This window comes from Leptopilina heterotoma, unplaced genomic scaffold (assembly GCF_015476425.1).
Source record: "Leptopilina heterotoma isolate Lh14 unplaced genomic scaffold, ASM1547642v1 Lhet_81, whole genome shotgun sequence".
In the NCBI taxonomy this organism is placed as follows: domain Eukaryota; kingdom Metazoa; phylum Arthropoda; class Insecta; order Hymenoptera; family Figitidae; genus Leptopilina; species Leptopilina heterotoma.
This window is the reverse complement of record NW_025111185.1, coordinates 4627191-4654462: the sequence shown is the minus strand read 5'-3', so window position 1 is coordinate 4654462 and position 27272 is coordinate 4627191. Positions and strand designations below refer to the sequence as shown.

The 27272-nt window shown below is 28.7% G+C and overlaps 1 protein-coding gene across 2 annotated transcripts in view; it reads right to left on the bottom strand.

Moving 5' to 3' along the window:
• The window catches only part of LOC122511388 (partitioning defective 3 homolog B-like), a 62430-nt gene that overhangs the window by 22803 nt on the left and 12355 nt on the right, over positions 1 to 27272 (bottom strand). The window contains exons 1-2 of one of the 2 annotated variants that reach the window (XM_043626592.1): positions 23560 to 23578; positions 4928 to 5046 (exon numbers count right to left, since the gene is read on the bottom strand). In XM_043626592.1, coding sequence (XP_043482527.1) covers positions 4928 to 5045 — 118 coding nt within the window. In that variant the 5' untranslated portion in view covers position 5046; positions 23560 to 23578. Of the gene's footprint in view, positions 1 to 4927; positions 5047 to 23559; positions 23579 to 27272 lie in introns of those variants that run through there. The other variant, XM_043626591.1, reaches the window with a different exon arrangement.

The following is a 27272-nucleotide window of genomic DNA, read 5'->3' as shown; positions in this document are numbered from 1 at the left end:
ATTGAAAAATAATGTAAAAAGCATAAACCTTATATGTACATGTATTAGCGCTTCACTTACAGTTCGGTAAAACGTAAGCTTAGTGCTCGCTACATTCATATTTATTGAATAGTTCGGTAAAACGTAAGATAAAGTCTTCGGTAAAACTGACGAGTTGCAATTTACTGAAAGTTCGGTAAAACTTGAAGAACAAAAATAAAAAATAATGTTACTTCAGTAGATCTATATTAATACTGCCGTAATTCTCAATTTACCTACTTCAATCACTACCTAAACCCCCTACAATTGTTTACGAACAAATACTAATTGATACACCTGCCTACAGTACATTCTAAACGCATACACTAATACATACATCGCACGCTTTACATTATTGCTTCAGAAAGTTTCAACTGTCCTTATATATTAATCTCAATTTTATTTCACCGCTTGTGAAAAAGATTAAAATTAATAAACTATCGTTGTACAAAATAAAAATTGTCTATATTAATGAATCATTTCTAACTATATTCAAGGTCAATTTATGAAATATTTTAAAATTATGTTTTTATTATTATAAAGAAAAATGTTTAAATTTGTATTTAATGGAATAAAACAATAATTTATCAAAATTCTTATTATTCTTAAAAGGGAGCGTTCATAAATGATGTCACGCAATTTTTCGGGATTCTAGACCCCCCCCCCTCCCCCCTGTCACGCAATTTCATATGTAAAAATACATTGTGTCACGTTTAGTAGAGCCCCCCCCCCCTTCCCCAAAAACGTGACATCATTTGTGAACGCTCCCAAATTTTTGTGTTAAAATTAAAAATGTACATATTTTGAATAGAAGTGCAAGTTGGAAATTATTAAATTAATTAATAAAAAATTAATCTTTCTGAAATATTAAATAATAATTGTGAAGTATTAAAAAGCAAAAACGAAATAAGCAAGTAAGCAAATAAGAAAGTGAGTAAGCAAATAAGTAGGTAGGAAAGTAAGCAAAGCAAACAAGAAGGAAATAAACAACTACCCAATGGGAAATGCCAGTGTAGTGCCGATGTTTACCACTGGCTTAGTACTCAGACGATTGTTCGGCGTAGTCTAGCCGAGCCTCGACAATTAGTGCTGGCGCAGTACAGAATTTTTGTTTCGCCAAAGCTTGGACAAGCCACGGTGGCAAGTGCTGGCTGAGTATAGAAAAATTATTCACAACGCTCTTTCCCAATGGGAAATGCCAGTGTAGTGCCGATGTTTACCACTGGCTTAGTACTCAGACGATTGTTCGGCGTAGTCTAGCCGAGCCTCGACAATTAGTGCTGGCGCAGTACAGAATTTTTGTTTCGCCAAAGCTTGGACAAGCCTCGGCGGGAAGTGCTGGCTGAGTATAGAAAAATTGTTCACGACGCTCTTTGCCAACATTGCTTTTTTGACATAAACTTGAAAAAAATTATAAAAAAAGTTTATAAATGTTTATAAATATAAATTTATTGAAAAAAATTAATATTTTACTTTTGAGTTGTTCATTTTTTATTCTTATTAAATTTAATAATAACAATTTAACACAATTATCTAATTTTGAAAATAATAAATTATTTAAACAAATTAAAATTATAAACAAAATTTAAACTTTAATCTCAATAATAATTTGGTTCCTATTAAAATACTATTATACTTCTTACTATTAAAAATTTAGTTTAATTTATTTTATTTCAATTTATTATTTCTAACGTATCCGTATTTTTTTCTCATCTTTGACTCAATAATTGTATGTATGAATGATACTGAGATATTAATACTTTACTGTACACATGTGTCGTTAGCATAGTGGTTAGAGCATTAGTCTGTTAGTCCGTAGGTCGTAGGTTCGATTCCCCTCGTCAGCAATTTTGTTTATTTTCATAGGTTTGCGATATTTCTAGATTCCAATCGTTAGGTACTAAAATATGAAAATCTAATGCACACTTACTGTAATTGTTTATTATTTAATTTTTAAATGTTATAAACAATTTTTTTCTACTTCCTTTACTATATCCATTGTTAGTCTCCATCTTTAATACAATTTCTTTAAGAAGAGAAATATTTCATGAATAATAACTATTTATTAATATTATTTACCATTTTGTTGTTAAATTATTTATAATTATTAATTTACGACTAATTAATAAATAACAATACGGCATTTATTGCGGCAATATTCTCAGCCAGCACTGGTCCAGTGCTGCGCCAGCGCTGTCTGGCAGCACTGACAGACAGTACTTCGGCAGCGCCAGACGGCGTTATCATCCCAGTGCCATGCCAGTGCTGGCTCTCAGCCTTGCCGCCAGTGCTGCCAGTACTGGCGCAGTACTACGCCAGTTGTAAATTTCCCATTGGGTTGCCAACATTGCTTTTTTGACATAAATATTAAAATACTATAATTATACTTCTTACTATAAATAAAAAATTATTAAAAAATTACCACGTAATTTAAAAAATACGTAAAATGTTAAATGCAATAAGTAAAGTAATTTAATTTAATTATTAAAAATTTAGTTTAATTTATTTTATTTCAATTTATTATTTCTAACGTATCCCTATTTTTTTCTCATCTTTGACTCAATAATTGTATGTCTGAATGATACTGAGATATTAATACTTTACTGTACACATGTGTCGTTAGCATAGTGGTTAGAGCGTTAGTCTGTTAGTCCGTAGGTCGTAGGTTCGATTCCCCTCGTCAGCAATTTTGTTTATTTTCATAGGTTTGCGATATTTCTAGATTCCAATCGTTAGGTACTAAAATATGAAAATCTAATGCACACTTACTGTAATTGTTTATTATTTAATTTTTAAATGTTATAAACAATTTTTTTCTACTTCATTTACTATATCCATTGTTAGTCTCCATCTTTAATACAATTTCTTTAGGAAGAGATTTATTTTATGAATAATAACTATTTATTAATATTATTTACCATTTTGTTGTTAAATTATTTATAATTATTAATTTACAACTAATTAATAACAGTACGGCATTTATTGCGGCAATATTCTCAGCCAGCACTGGTCCAGTGCTGCGCCAGCGCTGTCTGGCAGCACTTACAGACAGTACTTCGGCAGCGCCGGACGGCGTTATCATCCCAGTGCCATGCCAGTGCTGGCTCTCAGCCTTGCCGCCAGTGCTGCCAGTGCTGGCGCAGTACTACGCCAGTTGTAAATTTCCCATTGGGTAAGTATGCAAATAAAGACCCAATGGGAAATAGCCATTAGTCTACCATTGGTGAATTAATGGCTCAATATTGGGAGCCGATGCCAATAATCCACGCCGATGCCAATAATTGGCAACCATTATTGGCACATCATTGTCTGCCATTAAAAAACCAATAATAAAAAAAAATTTTATTAAATTTTATTAAATAATAAATTTAATTTAACTTAAAGTTGGCTACCTATTGTTTTTGTTTGTTTTTATTTATGTTTTACTTCTTTTTTGTGTTTTTCATCACGAGAATGACCGTAAAAGTGTAACGTAGGAATTAAACAAAGACAAAAAACAAAAAAAATGGTTTAAGAAACATTATAAAAGACATAGTACAAAATCGCCTGTCTCCACAGCCATTTACCACTGCAAATAAATGAAATAAAATAATGCTACATTTTCTAAACAAAAATAGTTAAATAATGCGTTTTTATTCTCCTAAATGTATCAAATTTGTAAAATTTCTGCGTAATTGAAAAGAATATGCATTTCTTCTTTATACACAAGCGAAAAAAAGTGGTGGCCAACTTAGGACCAGGGGGTGACCAACTTAGGACCGCTATTTCTGAAATGCCGAAAATGCAGCTTTTCACTATTTATTGTATTAAGACTACAAAAGCCATTCTATAACGTTCTAAATACCACAAAATTATAGCAAAACGATCTCTGAACACTAATATATACTTGCCGAAGTGATTAACTTTCATTTTGTTACTATTTTCGACCAATTTGCTTAGGCGGCCAACTTAGGACCACTCTCCCCTATTATTAAAAATATTAATTTTTTTAATTAATTATTTTATAGAAATGGTTATTATTTTCTATCACATCGAAATGTTAATAACCCTTTGTTCCGAGTCTAAAAATTATTTACCTCACATCCATCAGTGGAAAGATAGGAGAGGACGGGCAGAATAAAATTCCACAAATATTCGTGGGAATGCTGCCTCCTTATATACTTTTCAAGTTCCATGTTAGTTGCGAGAGAGTTTGAAACAACACCTCCTATGGGGTGTTGAGCGAACTACATACTTACCTCATGATAATTTCTGCAGCGTCGGTAAGTATGTATAGTAGTATTTATAATTGCTTTTTTAATTTATCGCATATAACCTATGAATTAATTGATATTATAAAAGTTATTAAATTTAAAAAAAAAGTGGTGCAACTAGCCCCATACTCTCCCTCACTAGCTTGTAAGGAATAAAGATATCACATTAAATTTTAAATATTATTACTGAAAAAATAATTCAAAAATTATTAAAAATTACGATTATGCCACTATATCCCAACTTTATTGAAAAATTCGGTGAAATATAAGGAACAAATTTTGTCCGTGTACATTTTATTAAATACTAAAGTATTTGTAACAAATTGATATGATTTTTAATCCTGAAGAACTCCTTTAATTGATACCTAATGTTATAAACATAGTGGCTATTTGTTATTTCAAGAAAAAAAGTATAATATAAGATCGTGTCCTTAAGTGTCCGACTACTAGTGCATTTACCCTATAAAAGGAAAGTACAGTAAAATGTAAAAGAAAAATACAATAATAAAATGTAAAAAGAAAATAATATGAAAGGAAAATAAATAAAATATAAGGGAAAAATAAGAAAAAATATTCCGGTGCAAAAATAAAAATGTATGAAAGAAAGTAAAAGTGAATGAATACGATAAAGAATAAAAAATAATTGTTTATTTCACCTCTGAATCGAGTCGTTGAATGAAGATGATGAGATGCGCGATCCAGGTCTTCTTCAGCTTGAAGTGGACTTAAACTGAGAAGTCTTGGCGCTTCTATGTGGGCCTTAAACCAACGCATCCTACAAAAAAATACACTTTCAGTCATCTTCAGTCATCGTTTTGTGTGATTGCAAAAAATTTAATTATTTTACTCAAACGATGTATATTGTATCAATACATAATATATAGTCATATTATATAAATTTTATTTATTATTTACACTGAAAAAAAATTAATTTTTTTATTTATTTTTTCTTCAATGTAAAATGTATAATATTTATGAATAGAATTAGACTTTTGTCTATACACTAATTTTGTTTAATTGAAATTAGTTTGTAAGCTTAATCCCAATATATAGAAAATATCTACTGCTTTGATTCAAAAATATTATTATGTTTAATTCAAACATATTTTCTGTTTTGATTTAAACAAAAATTATGTTTAAAAATTTTATGTTTGATTCAAACTTAAAAGTTGATTATAAATAATTTAAAACCAACCATAACTTATGTTTGAATTAAATATATTATTTCTTTAACCCTTAAACCGCACACTGCCGAATCCATCACAGGAAAAAAAAAGTCTGACTCCGTTTACACCTTAAATTCAGCCCATGTATTTCACATAAGTCTGTCCTTGTTTAACGGGGCTGACTCCGTTTACATCATAAATTCAGCCTCAAAAAGAGGCTGAAAGTAAAACTTTTTTTTTAGTGTGATCCTTAAACCGCACACTGGGTGTGCGACACCCGGGGACTTTTAAGTGTGTTCTCCAAGCTGGAATAGGATATTATCTTTTGGAAAAATTATCTTATATAGCTCAGTACATCTATTTTGAAGGAAAATAGGTTTCATAATGATTTATTTAATTTTAATAATTAAAAAAGAGTTTTTTAAAACTACTGAAATTACCTTAAGCCAAAAACTGGGTATCAGACAAACAGAAATTTTTCGCCGACAACTTCATAAAGTTATCAAATACACAAAGACACTTGGGAGACTAATGTCCCTCACGGAACATAAAGTTACACAGGAAAAAAAAAGTCTGACTCCGTTTACACCTTAAATTCAGCCCATGTATTTCACATAAGTCTGTCCTTGTTTAATGGGGCTGACTCCGTTTACACCTTAAATTCAGCCTCGAAAACAGGCTAAAAGTAAAACTTTTTTTTTAGTGTGTAAGTACAAAATGTATCGTCTAATAACGACACATGTTCAATTTTTACGAATTTAACCAAAATATTAGAGTAAAAAGCTAGAATATGGGTGTCGCACACCCAGGGTGCGGTTTAAGGGTTAAATGTATACATACCAAAAAATATATTTGAATTAAACTTAAATATGTTTGACTGTATAGCAAATATATTTTAAGTTTGATTTAAACAAAATATGTTTGATTCAAATAAATCGTTTCCTCAGTGACGAATTGATGATATTTTTTATTTTTAACATTTGGTATTTTAGGTATTAAAAGGCAATAAATACATTTCATAAAAGAGGAAAATTGTTTTTAAAACTGCAGAAAACTTTTTTATTTTGTTTTTTTGAGATGTTTGATTGGTTATCTCCACGTAATGCATCTTGGAAACGATTTCATTGAAATATTTATTCTTATTGATTTATATTACTGAAAAAAATATATTTATCTGATTCCAATAACCGATTACTTTTCTGTTATCAAATAAATATTTACATAAATCAAATAAATATTCACTTGAATCAAATAATTTTCAATTAATTCAAACAAATTGTACATTTAAACCAATAATTTCAGTACTTGAAGCAAATAGCATTTAATTGATTTCAAGAAAAATTGCTTGATTCAAATAAAATTTATTTTATTCAAGTCAATATTTGATTTAAATACATATTATGTATTTAATTCAATTAAATATTTGACTTAAATAAAAATGATTCAATTCAAGTAAATATTTATTTCATAATAGACTAGTAGTCAGATATTATTGAATCAAATACTGAAATACATTTTTTCAGTTGCAAACAGATTTGAATGATTTATGAAAAAAAATGTAAAGAAATTAATCATAAAATGAGGGACTTTCACGAAAAATTCGTGCCGTGTCTTGACACGGACACGATACGAATTTTCGTGTTTTTTCGTGTCTTCCTCTAGTAACTAAATATCATATTACACAAGTAAAAAATAATTATAATTTCTCTATAATAGACATTTTAGTTAATTCATGATTCGATAATTTGATAGTAATTTATACTAATGTCATAATCGTTTTATTAGAAGAAAAATTCGAGAAAAATGTTTGAATCATTAATTTCGAGGGATTAAAATTTTTCTTAGCACTCGAGCATCATCTCCATATTTTGAAACGTTGCATGATTATAAATTGTAATATATATATATATATATATATAATCATGAGACACAATTATATATAGCTTCCGTTGGAGATCGGTGAACCGAGTTTCTACTCATTTCTTTTGATTCTATAAACTTGCCCTAATTTCCAACAAAAAGAAAAACAGTAAAATCCTACGAAACAAAAATCTTTTCAAGCGTTTCGAAAGATTGTATAAAACAATCTTTAGTCGCACCACAAAATTTGTAAATTACTGTAAAAACAAAAAAGAGGGTCTTTGAGGGTTTTTTTCATTTTAGGGACATTACAAATGTTCACCAAAATGTTTTCCCATGAAATTTAATATGTGGAGAAAAGAATATTTTCGAAAATTTGGAATAACTTTTGTTTGAATTTTTTGTATTTTTTCTTTTTGTTTTTTTGCTCTTTTGGCTCGCTTTTGGCTTAAAAATGAAATTCCTTCTGACGCATGTATTGAAAGATTGATTAAAAGTTTATTTTCGACATTTTTAGTGTATTTTATTAAAGCGACACTCGAAATATTTTTCGGGGTCCTAAAAAAATTTTGCGGGGACTTTTATAACTCTTGCGGAGAATTTCGCAGAACGGAAGAGACGAACGAGCTACACAAGCTACAAATTGCCTTCTGTACAGAGTCGCATTTCGCTGCAGGGCAAATTCCGGGTATTCCTGGAAAGACAACCAGCAACCTTTCTTTTTCTTTTTTAAACTCTCTTTCAAGATTTACAATTTTATCATTTTTTTTCAATTTAAACATTTATTTTGCCACGTTTGTTTTTCTTATTTTTTTAAATATAAGTATATGGTACTTCTGGAACCGGCTGTAAAAAAAAGAAAAAAATAAATACAGAAATAAATTAATAAATCCAAGTAGCACTTTCGGAAAAATCACCCAAATAATTTTTTTGGTCAATAAATATTTTGATAAAAAATAATTTGAGGGAGAAATATATTTTTGTCAGTAACGGAACTAAATCGCAACTACAGTGGTTATTAACCCGATTTTGTACGTTTATGGCACTTGATCGCATACAACGGTCAAATGTCGAGAAGTGAGAAAATTACGACTTGAACCACAAGTCGATTCTGTTTAACGAGCCATTTGTATCCACCCTGAAAAGCCTATTGAGATATGCGCCTTTGGAAATTTTTTAAGGCAACGGACATGGCTTGTCCGAAACTCAAATTAATTATCGTACATTCCTTTCAATTTTAATCGCTCATTATATCTCGACTTCAAGTCGTAATCATTTATTTTATTTCATTGTAAAATTGTTCCCATATACAGGTTTTCAAATCTAACATTATAGTTCAATATATATATATATATATACATACAAAAATATTTCCTCTATTCAGTAGATATATAAAAATAATTTCATAACGTATGAATATTTATTATATTATAATTATACACATGAAATTTTATTTTTACCTGAATTTGGTATTTTTGATTTTATTCGTAAATTTTCTTCTTCAGTTTCGATAAAAATTTTAAAAGACTAAAGAAAATTTTAATAGTATTCTATTAAATATTTATTTTTTTAATACTCAAATTTAGATTCTATTCAAATAGTACGAAAAATAGTAAAATAGTAGGTATTCAAATAATTAGTAGTCTATTAAAATTTGCTTGTTTGGTTTTCAAAAATTAAAAATTTGTTGAAAATGAAAATATTCTTTAAGGAAAGTGCGCGACGATTTGTTTGTGATAAAAAAGAAAAGGAATGGTTTAATTAAAAATCCTTAAGTGATTATTAAGAATCGTGAATACTGCATAATAAGCCGATCAAAGTGTAAAGTTATGCAAGACTATAGGTATTAATCGATTGATAGTGTACGGAAAAGAGAGAAGACTTTCTCTGCAATGCAAATATGTGTGCTACATCCATATTCTTTGCTCTTTCACTTTTCATTGATATACCAAGAACCGAACCATTCGATTCTCACTAATCAAGGATAAATATAAGAGAGAGAGAGAGAGAGAGAAAGAGAGATCCTGTGTAAAAAGTTCATGGTCGTCTCCAATTCCTTTACGAGAAACATTTCACATTTTTTTCCTCTGTATAATTTCATCAAATTTCACCTGCAAAATGTCTTTCAAGTTGATCGAAATTTCCCAGTAAAAGTTTAATTATTCTTTAGAGAGAAAAATTATTTTTAAATATTACATTTTTTCTCATTAATTTCTAAGGGAATTTTTTCATCTTAATATATTCATATAAAATGATGTCCAATTTTAAGAAAAATGTACATTCATTAATAAAATTAGTACTTAAAGTTTTGAACGTTCAACTGAACGAAATTAGTTTCTAAATGTAAAATTTTGATTTTTCATTTTTATTACATTTTGAGAGTTAATGGAATTCATGTAAACACATTTAATTGACTTAAACAAAAATTGATACCTACAATTAAATTTATATTTTGATAACAAATTGATAATAGACTATTGTAACCGTTTATTAAGTTTAATTAGTTTATAAAGTTATCGTTTCATTAAGATATCCTTTATTTGAATCAAATTATTACTTTTCATAGTAGAGTAAGCACGTGAAAATCGTGTGCTTTTTTCAAAGTTGAATAGATAGGTAATGACGCAAAAAGCATTCCTTTTGTATAAATAATTATTATTTGCAATCGATGTGCGATAGCGTAGAAAACAAAATTGTAACTTGTATGAATTATTATTCGATTACCATGCAGGCAATCAAATGCCGCGCACTTGAATTATATTAAAATGAAAATACAAATACTTGTGCGCTTATTTTCCAGAGGCTATATAGATTTCGACTGAACACAGTATTGAGTAATTTTACCTTCGTCGTTACGGTGTAGAATTGTTATAAAAATTCGTTTAAGAATTTCATCATATATATATATATATATATATATATTATGTTCAAAATAAAAAAAGTGCCACTATAATTATGAAATTCCAATAATATATGCTACTGAAATATCAGAAGTTCTTTTCTCTGACACTGACAGGTCTCAACTAGTTATTTCGAAATAGGAAAATTGCACGCTACTGTTTGTGGATAAACTGCAATTACAAGTCCCTTCAATTTTCATTGTTTGCCTTCAATAAAATTAGAGCGTTTACTTAACCAAATGGACATCGTTGGAAAGAGATAATCACCTTCCAATTAAGTTTGTCTTGACTGTAAATTTTTATTTTTTACACTGAACCTTTTTTTATTCATATAAATTTTACTCATTTTATCAAAAGAAGAAAATCCGTTTTTCAGTGTAAAAACGAATTTAAAAAATTAATCTCTATTTTTAAATGTGACAAAATGTTTTTTTAAAATAAGTTCACTATATTTTGAAAATATTCAAATAATCGCAATGAATAAGAAATAACAGAAGTTGTGACGTATTATATTATACTGATTCGTCTTTTTGAAACTGATACAAACTTTTGTGTCAAAGTCACGAATTTCCATTTTGTTTATAATGAGATTAAGAAAAATGTCTTCGATGTATGCGAACAAGAAATTTTCCTAATAAAATTGAATAAAATATTGTGTATGGTAAAAAAACATTATGCACATTTCGACAGATATAAAAATTGAAATTCTATTCCACATGTAATATTAATCATATATCACACGTGTATCCGGTGAGTTTTTTCACTAATTAACCAATAGATTTTTTAAACAATTAACATTTCCTTGTTTGCATAAGAGCTAATAAAATTTTCGCGTCACGCTTCGCTTGAATGAAAAAATGCGGTTACGAATGCGGACCCCATATCACATTTATACGACATGTAATTAATTCGGAATCCGGTTTCATTTCCCCTCAAAAACTAAATCCGCACACTTGACAATAATTAGAACAATTTTTTTGATCCAGTTATGCAAAAATTCACCAGTAAAAAAATAAAAAGTTGATTTTGATGAATTTTTTTACTAGGTGCATTTTTTTTAAATACCCTTTCCGGTTTAACATTCTATTTCCGATTGAAAAGGTGTATCCACGGTTTACCTTGAAGGTATCAATCGCAAAGTCGATATATCGTGAGACTGTCGATCACTTTCCCTTGGCTGCTTTAAGTACTGCCTGGTAATGCAAGATAATTTGCGAGATCTATAGATCCTATAGGGAATTGTGTGTATCAGGAACGAACAGTCATGGATTTCTTTTATTTTATAAACTAAATGCGTTTATTTCACAGTGGACATACGTGCGCGTGGTTTTTTTCAATTCTATCGGAAATTACTCCTTTTATGTTCATCGAATTGCTTGGCAGAAACGAAACAACCGGATATTGCCGATCGCTTCAGATTGCATGTTTTTTTAAATTAAAGGTTGTGTATGTACATCTTTCAAAAATCAGTTACGGATACTATATATATTACTAATAACATTTCACAAAATGATTCACAGTTATGCTGCTAAACGGCGGCATCGTGGGCAACAAAATTTCAAGAGACAAAAAAGGGAATTTTCCAATATTACGAAAATCTAATTTAAATAAATGAATTCCTGAGAAATTTTTATTATTCATGAAAAGAATTGAATTCTTACTAAGATTTTTACAACAAATTTTTTAAATAATTGAATTCCAATTGAATTTCCAAGAAAAAATTTATTGCTTTTAAAAATAATTAAATTCTTGTGATGAATATTTTTATTTATAAAAATAATTGAATTTTGCAAAGAATTTTATTAAAATTCTTCAAAATAATTGAATTTTCGGAAATAATTTTGTTATTTTTTATCGACATACCAATTGAATTCTTTCGAAGAATTATTTATGTAAATAATTGAATTCTTGAAAAAAATTTTATTAAAACCTAAAAGAACTAATTGAATTATTTCACAAAAATTTTATTAAAATTGTAGGTATTTAAAATAATTGATTTCTTTCGAACAATTTTATTAAAATATTTGAAAATAATTGAATTTCTTGTGAAAAATTTTAATATTTTTGTAAATAATTGAATTCTTCTAAAGAATTTTTTAAATAATTGATTTTTCTTGGAATTAAAATTAAATTTTATAGAATAATTACATTTTTTTAGCAATTCCTGTAAAATTGTATTAAAAATAATTTAAATCATGCGATGATTTTTATTATTTATGAAAATAATTGAATTTAGTTGCTAAGAATTTTATTAAAATTTTCAAAAATAATTGAATTTCTTAGAAGTATTTTGTTATTTACCTACGAAAATAATTGAATTTAGTTGCTAAGAATTTTATTAAAATTTTCAAAAATAATTGAATTTCTTAGAAGTATTTTGTTATTTACCTATGAAAATAATTGAATTTAGTTGCTAAGAATTTTATTAAAATTTTCAAAAATAATTGAATTTCTTAGAAGTATTTTGTTATTTACCTATGAAAATAATTGAATTTAGTTGCTAAGAATTTTATTAAAATGTTTAAAAAGAATTGAAATTCTTCGATGTGTTTTATTATTTATGCTAATAATTGAATTCTTGATTAGAATTATATATCAAAATTTTTTTTAAAAAATGGAATTTCCATGGAAATATTATTATTGGTAAAAGTAATTGAATTGTTGTGAAGAATAATAATTGTATACAAATTTTGTTAAATAATTGATTTTTTCGAAATTTTTTTGAAAATGCTATTCTGAATTAGTTGAATTCCTGTGGAAATTTTATTATTTATGAAAATAATTGAATTTTGGAAGAATTTTATCAATTCTTTTAAAAATAATAATAATTTATGAAAATACTATACTATAGATATTGAAAATAATTGAATCGTTTTAAAGAATTTGATTATATTTTTTGACAATAGTTTTTTGATTTGTAATATTAGTGAATTCAAAGTATTAGTGGAAATTCTCAAAAAAACAGAAATAGCAGCTTTTAGTGGCTGATATCTAAAAAAAGTAACCAAATAGTAAAAAAAATAGTAAATAGTAGGTTTTAGTAGATGCGTGCAAAGCCTGGATTTAATATTTAGTAAATTTCAATAATAAATTAGTAGTAATAATTACATAATTATTAGCAAAATTAACTGATTTAAAAGCAAAAGGTCAGTAAACATTTTTACTAATTCAAATTTAGAGAGTTTTATCTACTCTTTTATTTTATTTATTTTCTTATTTTGTTTCTTATTTTATTTATCCTATTTTGTTTATTGCATTTTATTTCTCTGCTTATTTTATTATCATTGCATTCTATTTAATTTATTTCGTCTATGAATAAAAATATAATCCCACCTACTTATCAATTTTATTTTATCTATTTATTATATCGATTGAAACTAAATAGTAATTTTCTTAAACGAATGATTTATTTTCAATAGAGGATACTTGGATAAATGGTTATATAAATGGTAAACGCACTCTGAAATATAAATAGATGTAATTTTCAGGACATGCTTGGCGCATTTTTTAAGGTCACTCGATTATTGGGTTATCCGCAACATTAAGTAATTAATAAGTTTATAATAAATATAATAGATAAAATACTTTTTTTTCCTCAAATAGGAAAATTCTTCTTTTGCCATAATTATTAGGCTATGAAAATGTTTAGTTTCTCGATCGATACGAGTCGAGAGATATCGAGGATAAGGCGCACCTTTCTTCGTTTCTTCTGTTACTTTTTCACTTCCCTATAGATTCACGATAAAAGATCCAGTAATTCCTATTTCCTGGTTCTTCCCTTATAAACGGAATTTTGCTCACTACTCCAACTCTTCTTCTTCAATTATATATAAGTATTTTTCTAAATTTTCCGATTTCTAGGAAAGAGGATTTATGTATTTTTCCTTTTCGAGATAAATTATATGTATTTGTTTCCGCAAAAAGGTTTAAAATTGGATTTCAAATTTCGAAAATTGTTTTATGTTTAGGGAAAATGGGGAATTTTTTCTTAATTTTTCCGAGAACTTTTCTCAACTCCTCTGAATAGAGTTGCGAAAGTAGAATTATTCTCAACTTCTCTGAATAGAGAGTGGCGAAAAGTGCACAATTTACTGTTTTTATCCCTAAAAGAAAAAAAAGATTTTTTTTGAAAAATCATTTCGCCTGTAGAATTGAAGTTAGTATCCAATTTGTTTATGAAATATAAATATGCATTTTTTCAAATAACAACAGCAGCAGGTTGAAATGTGTCACTTTTGTCTAATTAACCTCATGCTGAGGTCAACACTGCCGGCTTTCAATCTCCCGTTTCAAGTTGCTAAAGCAGCAGTGGAGAAGAGACTACTGCTATACCCGGACACGGATATCTCGAGATTCTTACGTGTGCCTTTATAATAATATCTGCAAACGAGTTAGAGTTGTGGTTATATTACTGAGGGGTTGGTTTACGAGCCGTCCTGTAACGCCTGGCGTATGTCACCTTTTATCCAACTCTCTTCCGGGATGTTTCTTCTCTATCTCTATCAGCAGCAGGTGAGAAAAAGATCCGGAATCCTTCTTATCGTCTATAACGTTGCCTGCCTGCACGCAAACTCAAAATGCCTTACATTGTTCCGAACCTTCCATTTATTATATCTCTCGTTTATTTCCTTTTTTTTCTTCTTTTCCTTCTAATTGCCACATAAGTCAGTTACTCTCTTGAGTTCCTTTTTTCCCCATTATTTCTTGTAATGAACTTTATTAAAAATTTCCCGGTATTTCAAGCTATGAAATTCTCCGTAAAATCCTTCATTTGCTAAAATTTACTCGTTTTCAAAAAGTTCGGACTTGATTTCTAGAAAAGTCCAACTCTCTAAATCTGATTTAGTAGAATTCCACTAAGAAATAGTAAAATTTTACTAATTTTTAGTAGTTTTCATGAAAGACTTTTCCCCTTTCCAATTAGTAGAATATTACTAATTTTTAGTAAAATCTTACTAATGTTTTAGTGGAATTGCACTAATTGAAAGTCACTTATTTCACTAAGTGAATTAGTGAAACTGTTTTATCGACTATTATTAATAAAACAGTTCTACTAATTGTTAGTAGAATGATACTAAGCAATTAGTAAAATCTACAAATAATTAGTCAAATTTCACTATTTGTTAGTAAAATTATTCTACTAAATCATTTGGTAGAAGACTTTTAGTCATTTCATTTGTAACTTTCTACTATTAATTTAAATTTAAAGATTTTTTTCTTTTGAGAATTTCCACTACATTTAAAAACCGGCGACATTTAATTCTTCCTGTCGATTTACTTATATGTACCTATTTACCAGTTGAAACTTTCTTTTTAAAAAAATAGTACAGTCAATTGAATTAGTCAATAAATAAATGGTAATTATAAACAATTGGTCTAGGTAAATGCGAGTACTTATAATTTCAAGTCGTTCTGTAGACGCAAAATTTAGTATTAAATAAATGTACTTCATTCCATGCTTTTTTAGGTAGCAACTTCTCATAAGAATGAACGATGAAATTATAGGCTATACTTTTATTCTTAAATTTTTCGTAGTTAATAGTCAGGAAATATAATGGTTTAACTTTTTTAAATTTATTATTTCTTCAATTATTTCTTTAATTATGGCGCCGAACTGCGTTCAAAATTGTATTGGTTTTTTTTATAATTTATTCAATTAGCATAAATGCTGAAGGACTTTCGTCATATAATTAAAAAAGAGGAGAATATTAAGAAAGGAATTCCAGAAGCTATATGAGAGTGAGACTGAGTGTGATGATAACAAGTAAAACTCTTCTTCTTCTTCTTCTTCTTCTTTTTTTTGAATCAGAAAATCTTTCAGCTACTGGTAGACGAGTTTGTGAATTACATTAGTCCTGGAGGTCGATAATGGATGATGAGTTGCATACCCAATGGCTTGTTCCACAAGGAGTTCGCAGGTATATATCGAAAAGCAACTCCGAGAGGAGGAATCAGGTTCAGAGAGCCTCCTCTATTATACAGGATATTTAATCGATACCTGTCACGTAACTTATTATAGGAATTTATAGCTACTGATTTAATCGAGCAAGAAAGCTATTGAGATAAAAGAAGTCTTTAAAATTTCACATATAATACCTTTAATGGAGGAATTTTTAATAGAATTTTTTTCGGTATCAAATATTTCCTTATTTCTCTTTCTTTCTGAGCGCAAATCGTTAAATATCAGGAATTATCAATATTTCCAAATATTAATTTGGATAATTGAGAAATATTCGGAATTATAGTATAGTGGAGAATATAATATAAGTCATTTGATAGATTTGAACTCTCGACTCAAAGTCTCGAGCTGATTGACTCGTGAAATAAGATCTTAACGGATTGAGCCCACAGGAATGATTGGAATTTCCAATCTCCATTCGTCTACACAGAGAAAAGCGAGTGTTGTTTTTGATGCGGGTAAATTTTGGTAGGGTAATTTTAGTGAGGATAAATTTTCTATAATAGAAAATTTACCTTATTTGCGGTGTTAAAATAACACTTCCGAGCTAAAGTTTGATGCAGACACTTTTAACACCGAATTCAGTGTTAAAATAACACTCACTTTTTTCTGTGTAGAAATATTCTAGGCTCTTGAAATATTCCCGCGCAATCGATTTATTCCCTTCTTCAATCCATTCGGGGATTTCCCTAGGAATTCTATTATAGTATAGAAAATTGTTTTACAAGAAAAACATATTTTAACTCGCTGACAGGAATTTCTTTTCAACCCTCCTCTGAGTCATTAAAGTTTTCTTTTTATTTTCTTCTTTTATTTCGGGTGAATTTGATGATTTCTTGAATGATAATTAAATTCGAATGGCAAATGAATTAAATTTAAATGAAATAAAGGAGTTTAAAGACAGTGTCTGTAAAATACGATATAGTGTGTGGGAGATTTATGCTCATACGAAATAACTTTAGTAACAAGCTTTTTTAAGAGTTGATGAGGCCAAAATGTTAACTGGCCAGTATAAGCGACGCGGTATTTTATTAAAACTTGGAAATACACTTAGAGCAATTAACATCTTGTTGCAAGGAGTCGAGAGTCTGACAAATGTGCTACGGTCGCAGTTCATCATTTGCTCATGGCACATTCCAAAGCTTAAATCAGTGTTGCCTTTGAGATAGTGGACGGATTCTTAATTAAGCCCATGGACAATCACGCAATAAATTCATTAAAGTTATTTATTAATCAATAAATACGAAACGTGCGTATTGAAGAAAGACGAGAAGGAAAAGAAAACAGAGAAGAAAGACAAGAAGAAAGAGAAAACAGAGATGAAAGACAAAAAGGAAAAGAAGAAAAAGAAAACAGTGAAGAAAGATAAGAAGTAAAAGAAGATAGACGAAAAAAGAAAAAGAAAAAAAAGGATTTTCCCACCACCTTTTGAAGAGGAGATTTTTTCTTCTAAAATTATAAAAAATATAATAAAGGGATATTCGTGAAAAGTAGAAAAAAAATTAATCAATTACGTTGAACGTGAAACTATTTTTATGGATATTTTCATGAATAAAACTATTTTTATGGTTTCATGAATAACGGTAGGGGTTTCTAATATTTTTCGTGTTGGTTTGAAAAAAAAATTTCCAAACCAGCCTCGAGGAATGCAAGTTCTATCAGAAGAACAATGCCGATAGAATATAACAGTAACGCGTGCAATTGTCCGTATAGATACTACGCTCACTTATTAACTCTGTCAATAACGAAAATAGAGATAAAATTGTTTATTGCTTTTTTCAATTTTATCTAAACAATTCCAGTGAATATTTATTACTCTTAATTTCAAATTCTAACGTACTATGAATACTTGTACCATTTCTATATATTTATATATTTTTATCTGCTATATCGAAATTCCTTTTTTCAAAATATTTAAATAAATTACTTGTAATATTTTTATTTACTTTTCATTTATAATATTTTTATTTAATCTATTTTTTTCATTCTTATTCCTTTTTTATATTTGTAATACTTTTGTTCTATTTTAATTTTTATTTAGTCTTTTATTTGCAACATTTCTGTTTTAGTTTCTTTTTTCATTTTTAATATTTCAGAAACATAAATAAAATATGTACAAGTATTTTTAGAAGATGCGGTAAAAATTGAGTATAACTCGAGAGGAATTCAAAGAGAAAATTGTTGAGCAAAATCAAACTGGAATTCACGACGTTAACACACTTTCTGTAAGTTTCACTTAATGTAGAAGCGCTATTCGCAAAGCGAGTCTTCTTTAAACTTTGATATTAATTTTCCTCCTAGACTTCCTACTATAAAGATACGTTTAACTAATAAAAAATTTATATTTCTTTAAAGACACAAAGAATAGAAAGTATATATGTGTAGATAGTTATTTAAAATTCTAAACTGCACACTAGACACAAATATGCGTTCATGTCAATGACATTCATGAATAATTTGTTAACTTAACATTATTATATTTTCATCATGAGGCAAAAGTTTCTAATTTATTTGAAACTGCGAAACAAATTACTGATCAGTTCTTTCAATTGTAATTATTTTTTTTCATAAATTACTTTCTTGTCCGCTCTTTATACTGCAATTAATGCATATAACATCCGTTAAATTGTAATTAAGCGTGCGCTTTTTTAAGTGTATAATAAAAAAAAGAACAATAAGAAACTGAAATTCTTATTAATACTAACAATATTAATGTATATACTACATTTTTTTACAACTCAATTTGAAAAATTTAATTTAACATTTTAAAGCATAGTTATCTGCAAGTTTACAGTATTGGTTTATTATTTTTTTAAACATGAAATATTTTGGAATTATTCCCAAGAGTTTGGTATTAAATAATTTTCAAATTGCATACGTTTCTTTTATAAGGAGTTTCTTTCAATAAAACTACAGAGGACCAATTAAGATTCCTCGAAAAAGGTTTGAATTTTTCTTAAAAAACTTTACCACGAACTGAAGGTATACACAGCGTTGTTTACTTTGTGTTGGGAAGTTAAAGACACCGTTCTGGCTAATCGATTCTTCGTAGCAACAAGAGAACTGCAAAGAGAGCCCTGCAGGTGTAAGATGGTTGTCGTGCTTGTGTGAATTTCTTCCATAACGAAGGTCTTTTCGCATATATGATACCTTCTAAGACCTTCGAGAGCTAAGATCAGCGTTTTGTGTCACGAGAAAGTTGACCCTTATAACAGAACCTTCATAAAACCCCGTATAGTCTTTTCAAGACCAGTTGTTTAGAGGTCAAGTGCTTGAGGTCCTATTTATTTTATTGTGCAAGAGACTCTCTAGTCTCATCATTATTAGAATTTATTTTTCAATTTCATTCATTAGTCCATCATATACGAGAAACAGTATATGATGGAAAATTTTCTAATGAAATGGGGATGAAAACTGATCCAGTAGAATGTTCGTCGCTACCATCAGGAATGTGGAGGCTGGTGTACTTAAGGAGGATAACATATATGTGATGAGTTTGAAGAAGCAATATTGCAAGAAAACTGGAAGATCTGGTATTTTAAGATCCTGATGAAGGAGTATGTGCCATCATTCAACGAACTTGAGATTATCTCGAATGACTGCGATTTTTGAAAGTTAGAAATTGAATGCTCTCCACGATTCTAATTGCATTGGGGTTTAGAAAATGATAAGAAACTGATATAAACGGTTTTACCTCTTTAAATTTTACTTTTTTTCGAAACTTTTATTTTAGAAATTACTACAAGTAGAATACTGTGGACGTTAAGTTTTTGTTCTTTGGTTAGAATCAACTGACGATTTGATACCCAAAAATCGATTCTTAATGTTTGCAGTAAAGTTTTGGTTTTTTGGTTGGAACCAAATGGCGATTTGATACCCAAAAATCGGTTCTTAACGTTTGCAGTTAAGTTTTGGTTTTTTGGTTAGAACCAAATGATGATTTGATACCTAAAAATCGGTTCTAAATTGATTCTTAACCTAAAGGGCTATAAAGCTGATTTGAGGTGTTATGGACGTGATAATACAAAATTAAAAAATTATTTCCATCTTCCGTGAATAGGAGCAAATTGAATAAATTTTAGAGATTGAATTTCTCATCTATGAGACGATGAGAAATCTATAGGTTCCTAAATCCGGGCCTGAATTACTCTATACCATATATCAGGCCCTCGGAACTCGGTAGAGGGCATTATCAAGGTCGACAAGAGGTCCTTTTATTTTGTGAGCATTTGATGAGCGACATGCCTTGCATTCCTGGGTGGAATGGCCGTGTAACTATGCTCTCAGCATCGCTCGTTTATGTACATGTATATTATGTTTATACCTACATGTGTTGTGTACATGTGTGTATTTATGCGTATGCTTTTCTATACGCACAGTTCTGGGTGTATGTGTTGGTGTTTGCAATTCAAGCACACCTATAGTGTTTGTGTGTAAAAGGACGAGATCCCAAGGTCGCTTGGTCAACCCTTCTACAGATCCTATACTCAATAGGTCCTGAGAGACAATGCAATGTCCTCACGTTCACTTATTCGAAACCTCAACTATTTAACATACTTCCTATTTGTGTACATACTTTAAATGTCTATTTTTCCTTTATCTCTCTCTTTCTTCATATCGAATTTATATGCAAACTTTTCATTATTAAATTCTCTTGAAAAGTAAAAATTCGATCCTTAAAAAATATATCTATCTATAAAAAGATGGAACTTAAAAAAAAAGTTGGTTTGGACTTTACTTGTTAGGAATTTGTATATTAGATAAAATATGAGATAGAGAAGAAATATTTCAGGCCTTATAAATTTTCTTTTTAACAGCAGTAGCAACTAATAAATTATGTCGCGCACGCTACGTTAAGGAGACTACAAACGACCCTCGATTTTTTTACCCACTATATAGGATCTCATGTATCAGGAAGCAAATTGAGAAAAATCTGTTCGATGAAGTGCAGTGATCTTTGGATTCAGATTGCAGTTTTATCGATTTGCAAGGTGCATTTACAATTCTAGGATTTCCTACATAGATGCGATCGATTCATCTCATTGCAAGAGTTCTAGGAACTCACTACTGGCTGTATAGCTCGGAATGAATAGGCACTTTCGGACCAGGTATAGATTGGTAAGGAATATACATATGTATTGGTACATTGTAGATGCAAACCGCACTAAACAAAATGTTTCCCGCTGCCATTACTGAGACCCTCAATTTCTTTTCACATTTTTGAGAATTCCTTCTGGCAATAAAAGTCCAACAAGATTTCTCGAGATCCAATATTTTCAACAATGCCTTTTATTGAACCTTTTTTTCTGTATTGTTACACACCTTCTCTGCTGTTTACGCCGAGCACAAAAGTTAGACATTTAAACTCCTATACCTTCAATTTGTAAAAGAGAACCTTTGTGTACAGTGCCAGTAAAAAAAGAAATAAATGGTGTAAACACAAAAATGAAAGTATAGCCAAAGACGAAGAAAATTATAAACTCGGAAATGAAGGTTATATGTATAAAACATAGCGGATGAAAACAAGGTTCAGTTTGGTCGTAATTTTAAAGAAGTTGTCCGTTAATTCTTTTTGTTTAAAAGGAAGTTCCTGGATACTGCTTGGTACTTTTTAAACCAGAGGTGTATGTGTGTATATATAGTAAAGTAGGATTGTCGTTTCCTTCGGTGAATTATGTCCGAAGAAAGCCGTTTGAGTTTCGCGTGTATGGCGAAGGGACACGCAAAGTCCCTATGGACGCACCCTTTGCGGAAGTCTAATGAAAGTGCACAATTTTCCCCCTTTTTCCCATTGATTTTGTACAATAACTGCAAGTACCACTTGTAATGATCATTTCTTCATTCGCATTCTTTTACCCAAAAAAAATCTTTTTGAAAATACAATTTTTGTCGGTTTTCTGTTCGTCGGGGAAAAACTGACAATAAATTTTCACGAAGCAAATAATAAAAGTGAAAGAGATCTGGTTTTGAAAAATGATTTCGCTGACGGTGAACATGAAGAAAAGACGTAATAGAAGAAAAGATTCAGAAATTAGAAACTGTGCGAGATAGATACTTTTATTATATATGATATATGGTTTGGACTGGAACGTATAAAGTGTCACAAACTGAAACTGCATAATGCATATCAATATACATACATATATCATAACGGAGCATTTTTTTTTATTGACATCTTGATTTTCAAATCAATCATAATTATAAAATTTTTCAATCCGTTATTTGTTCCACTTTTTTTCAGAACTAATCTTGCGTTAAATTCCTCTATCATCCGTAAATCTTCATTTATGATATCATAAAAATAACAGGAATATTAATAGTTTTATATGTAGAATTCGCAAATGTTATATTGACAGTGATGTAGAATATTTCGTGATTACACGGAGAGAAGAGTTGCAGTAAATGTGACAGAACGCGTTTAGTAAATCATTTAGTGCACCGGTTAGTGGCGCCAACTGTATGTTTAGTATAATACACTACGACACCTCTCTGTTTAGTAGAATATACTGTTTGCTCAGTGTATCTTACTATCTTACTAAACAGTGCAGTAGATGGCACTGTCTGTACCGTCAGTCCAAACCTAATGATTCTGTTTAGTAGATTTAACTGCCATGTCAGTAGAATCTACTACGCCCTTCTCTCCGTGTAATTTTTATATTATAGTGTTGTGTTTTAGCTTTTAGTGGATCCTCGCACAGCATGAGAATGCCTCGTCAATATCTTTTCAAAGTTATATAATTTTGCTATTTTTGCCACGTGATATCCTCGCTAATGTTTTTACGAAAAAAATGCATATAAAAACATCTTTTACATGGCGAAGAATAAGTTATAAGTATGTATAACTTTTCTTTTACTTCGAATTTTTGCAATAAAATTTTAGGAGAGTATTCTTGACACTATAAGAAATCTGAAAATAAAAAAAATCGATTTTTTTGACATTTTGAACTGGAATGTCCCCTTAATAATTCATTTAATTTAATAATTTATTTAATTTAATAATTTGTTTAATTCTCCATTTGATTTAAATAAAAAATATGACGTCAGTCGCGCGTCTCCACGCGTCTCGTTCGACCACGTGTTTACAAAATTGCCCTCATTTGTGAACTTTAATTTCTAGTGAGTGTTGAATTTGAGAGTGCTCGTAATACTTAAAATCGTGATTGCATATAATTATAGAAATTAGCCATTTTTCCATAGTCAACACGTGTTTCGGGAGTGTTCGAAATTTCTACATCCTCAGATAAAACTCTTATTTAAGCCAAATGTATAATTTATTTGAAAATGTTAATTTAAATAAAAGTACAATTTATCTTAGAACTTACTAAATTATTTATTTGTTTTAATTACAATATTATTTCTGCACAAATAAAATTTATTTGAAACAAATAAAAATTTTAGCATACCTGGACTCTGATTCAAATATTTTTTTCCTGATGATGTGAAATCTCACGAGTGTTTTTTCTGTCCCACATATCACTGTAAAAAGAAGGTATCTTATTTTAAGATACTTTAGTTGTCACTTTTAAGTTGTTTCCAAAAAGTTATCAAAAGCATCTTAAAATGCATTAGTTTCTAAGATAGAAGATGGAAAAATAAGATGTTTTAATCGTTTTAAAAGTGATTATAATGTATTTAAGATGCTTGTTTTTGCAGTGTAGACGAGAAAAAACAAATTCAACATTGGATGAAACTTCTGTAAGTTTGAAAATTATCTTTAAAATATATTTTTAATTTCTATTTTGCAAAAGGCGAAAACACAATTGTAACCTATAATTTCTTTGCTCCCTAGTGTGCCTAGTGCGTCACATAGAAAATAAAAAAAATAATAAAAAATTGAAAAAAACAAAAGTTTCTCGTACTTTATTTGTTATATTCAATTTTTCTCGTGTATAAAATTGTAAAATTATCTCGAGTATAAAACTGATAATTAAATGCAGAATTTTTTTTATTACACCCTTTAAAGGTATTTTCTGTAATTTAAGGGCCATTTTTATGACTTGTTGGGGAAAAAGGAATTTTTTTTGGCGATGAGTCATTTAATTGTTGCCGGGGCGTGAAATTCGGTCTTTTTATTTATTTACTTTTTCGAAACACACTATCGTAAGGTCACGTGATTTCACGTGGGAGGATGAAACCGACTCAAGAAATAAACCTTGTGATGGACTCCTTGATTCGTGGTTTATTATCTCTCGACCATGAGGTTTCTTCCTTTATCGAGTCATTATTTTTATAATGCAGTTTTCACAGTAGAGAGGGACAACGATTAAAGTAACCCTAAAATACACTTTTTTACGTATATATAATTATTATTTATCCAAAAAGTTAATTCTTTTTGAATGTAATAAAAATTAGTTGTTAACCTTTAAAAATAGAAACAGAAATTTCGTTTCTTAATTTTAATTTTTTAATTTAAAAATACATCAAGATGTAAAATTTTGTTATATATATAAAATATAAATATATAATATATACTATAATATTTTTATTACATTCAAAAATATGTTACATAATACATACAACTTGAATATTTTTTTCTCGGTAATAATAAATATATATTTTTTTAAGCAATCGAGCAACACGTTTTTCTCAAAATTAATGATCTGGAAAAATTGCAAAATTACTTTTTAAACTGACTATAAAAATACAAATATATATTCTTGCCGGTGAATTCTATCGGAATAAAATTTTCCTTTAATTGCAAATGATATGTGAGTTATAATTTTTTGAAGAGAAATAAAATTGTTGCGGGAAATTAAGCATAATTTCCTATATTGCGAGTAATGATTTTGATTAGGTTAATAAGGTGAGTTCATGAGCCTTTAGATGTTTTTTTTCGAATAAGTAACCCCGACCTTATGTAACGCAAAGATGACTCAATCTGGGGTTTACAATCTCGCACAAGGAAATTATTTCCTATACTCCATAGAATATATCTCGTGTGCGCGTTATAAATGGGAAAGTTATAAGTTTCCTGTAAATGGTGTTTGAGAATTCGTATATATTCCTTTTAAATGTTTATATACTCATAATGCCTGGTAATTTCTCTAAATCTAAATCCCTATATAAGAATTTTACTGGTTTTTACTCGTGACGAATACTCGATGATTCAGTGAGGGATTTTTATTAGTTCTATGGAAGTTTTATTATGTCGATTTTTATTTTATTTTATTAACTATACAATTCTTAGAGATTAATTCGTTTTCTACTATTTTTTTTAGTAAACTTATAACTTAACTACTATTACTATACTACCTATTATTAATTTAATTACTGCTACTATTGGAATTATGTACTTTTAGTTTTTTAAAGGATATCAAATTCAGACAAAAAGCTTATCAAAACGTTGCATCATAACAATTTTGATACCTTTTTTTGGCTCAATTTGATATCCTTATAGAAAAACTGAGAGTAAATTGAAAATTTAAATTATTTTCAAATTCAGTCTCATAATTTTGAAAAATATCCAAACAAAAAGAATTTGGTTCAAAATTTTAGTGCGAAATTGAAAAAGAAATTAAATTCTCCAAATAGAAAATGGTAGAAATTTACATAATTTATCATTGTCTTGAAAAACAGATAAAACTGAAAAAAATTTGTCAAGTATTTTGAACCAAAAATACGACAAAAGACATTTGAAACTCAAAAGTATAGTAATATATCGCACATTATAATACACACACTTTAAAAGTCATGAAGAGTGTTTAATGGAGTATCATTTTTATGGTTTGTTGCCCACTAAAAAGTTCGTGACAGTAGACTCTTAGCGTGCAAAAAAAAAAAAAATTGCGCGAAGTGAAAGTTAGAATTTAAGAAAAAGGATAAAGATAAACTTATGGGAAATGCTTTAGACATAATTAAAATAAAGGAAAACTTTATCGCAAAAATCATTTTGACAAGCCTGTTGATTGTCCGATCTTGGTGGATGAAAAAAAATACCATTTAATAAGTAGAGTGTGGAGTGAAAGTATTATATGTATATATGGGCATGTTCGAGATCAGGACCGGTATAAATATGTTGGTATTACGTTTGAAATAAATGTATAACGAACAGTAAAACATGCATCACGCAAATCTTACACTACATATGTCACACACATATGAACCTCGTGCATGAATATGTTTCCTACTGCAATTAATGACATTTTGAGGGAATAATAATGACTACAAGAGAAGTATAAGAATTTTTTTGTCTCAAATCAAATGTACAAGTCATTAGAAAGAAAACGGAGAATTTAAAGAATGCTTTTAATTATTTTATCTCGATAATTAATGGAATATGATTCGAATTATTAACGTTTTAAAGCGTTTCATTTCAGTGAAACTAAAAATTATCAATAAATATATATTACAGTGTAGCCACAAAAATTTAATTTTGTTTCTTCCTGATTCTTCTTCCCTGATTTCCAGACAAAATTTTTAACTATTCCCTAAAATATTCTAATTCACTCTAAAAATGATTAAATACTCAAAAATGTTCTATTACGTTTTTTTACGAATTTCTTTAATTGTAAAATTATTCGAAAACATTAATAAAGTATACGTAAACAAGTAATTTAGTTAATAAAAGATCTGTGTTTATTTAATAAAAGCTTTAGAACAGTTATAAAGTAAATAAATTAAAATTAAAAAAAAAAATTTTTTTTATTATTTCACGTGAGCGGTCTATTGTTTTTTGACAGAATACTTGCCTAATGTCAAGTAAATAATTTTTAAACAAATAAACCCAAAAAAAAGAAAAATGTAAAAAACACTTTTAACAACATATGTAAAAATACATTTAACATTTCGCCCCAGGGTGCATTTTTGGCTTTAACAATAACAAATATAAAAAATCTGACTAAAGATATTTAGCAAATACCTTTAGGTATCACTTCAGGGAACCCAAATAAGGACCTAAAAAAATCGCGATGAGGATAAATTCAAAAAATAAACTTAAAGGTTGATATTTTCTTTTACGAAAAAATCTTCAAAAGTAGGATGAAAACAAACTTTAAATATGGACACCACAAAAATGAACAGAATGTCACATATCTTCGTACATTTATTTAGAGTGATATCACCCTTCTATAATTAAAATTGCAATGCTCTAACTGTTCGAAAATTGTATTAAAAATAA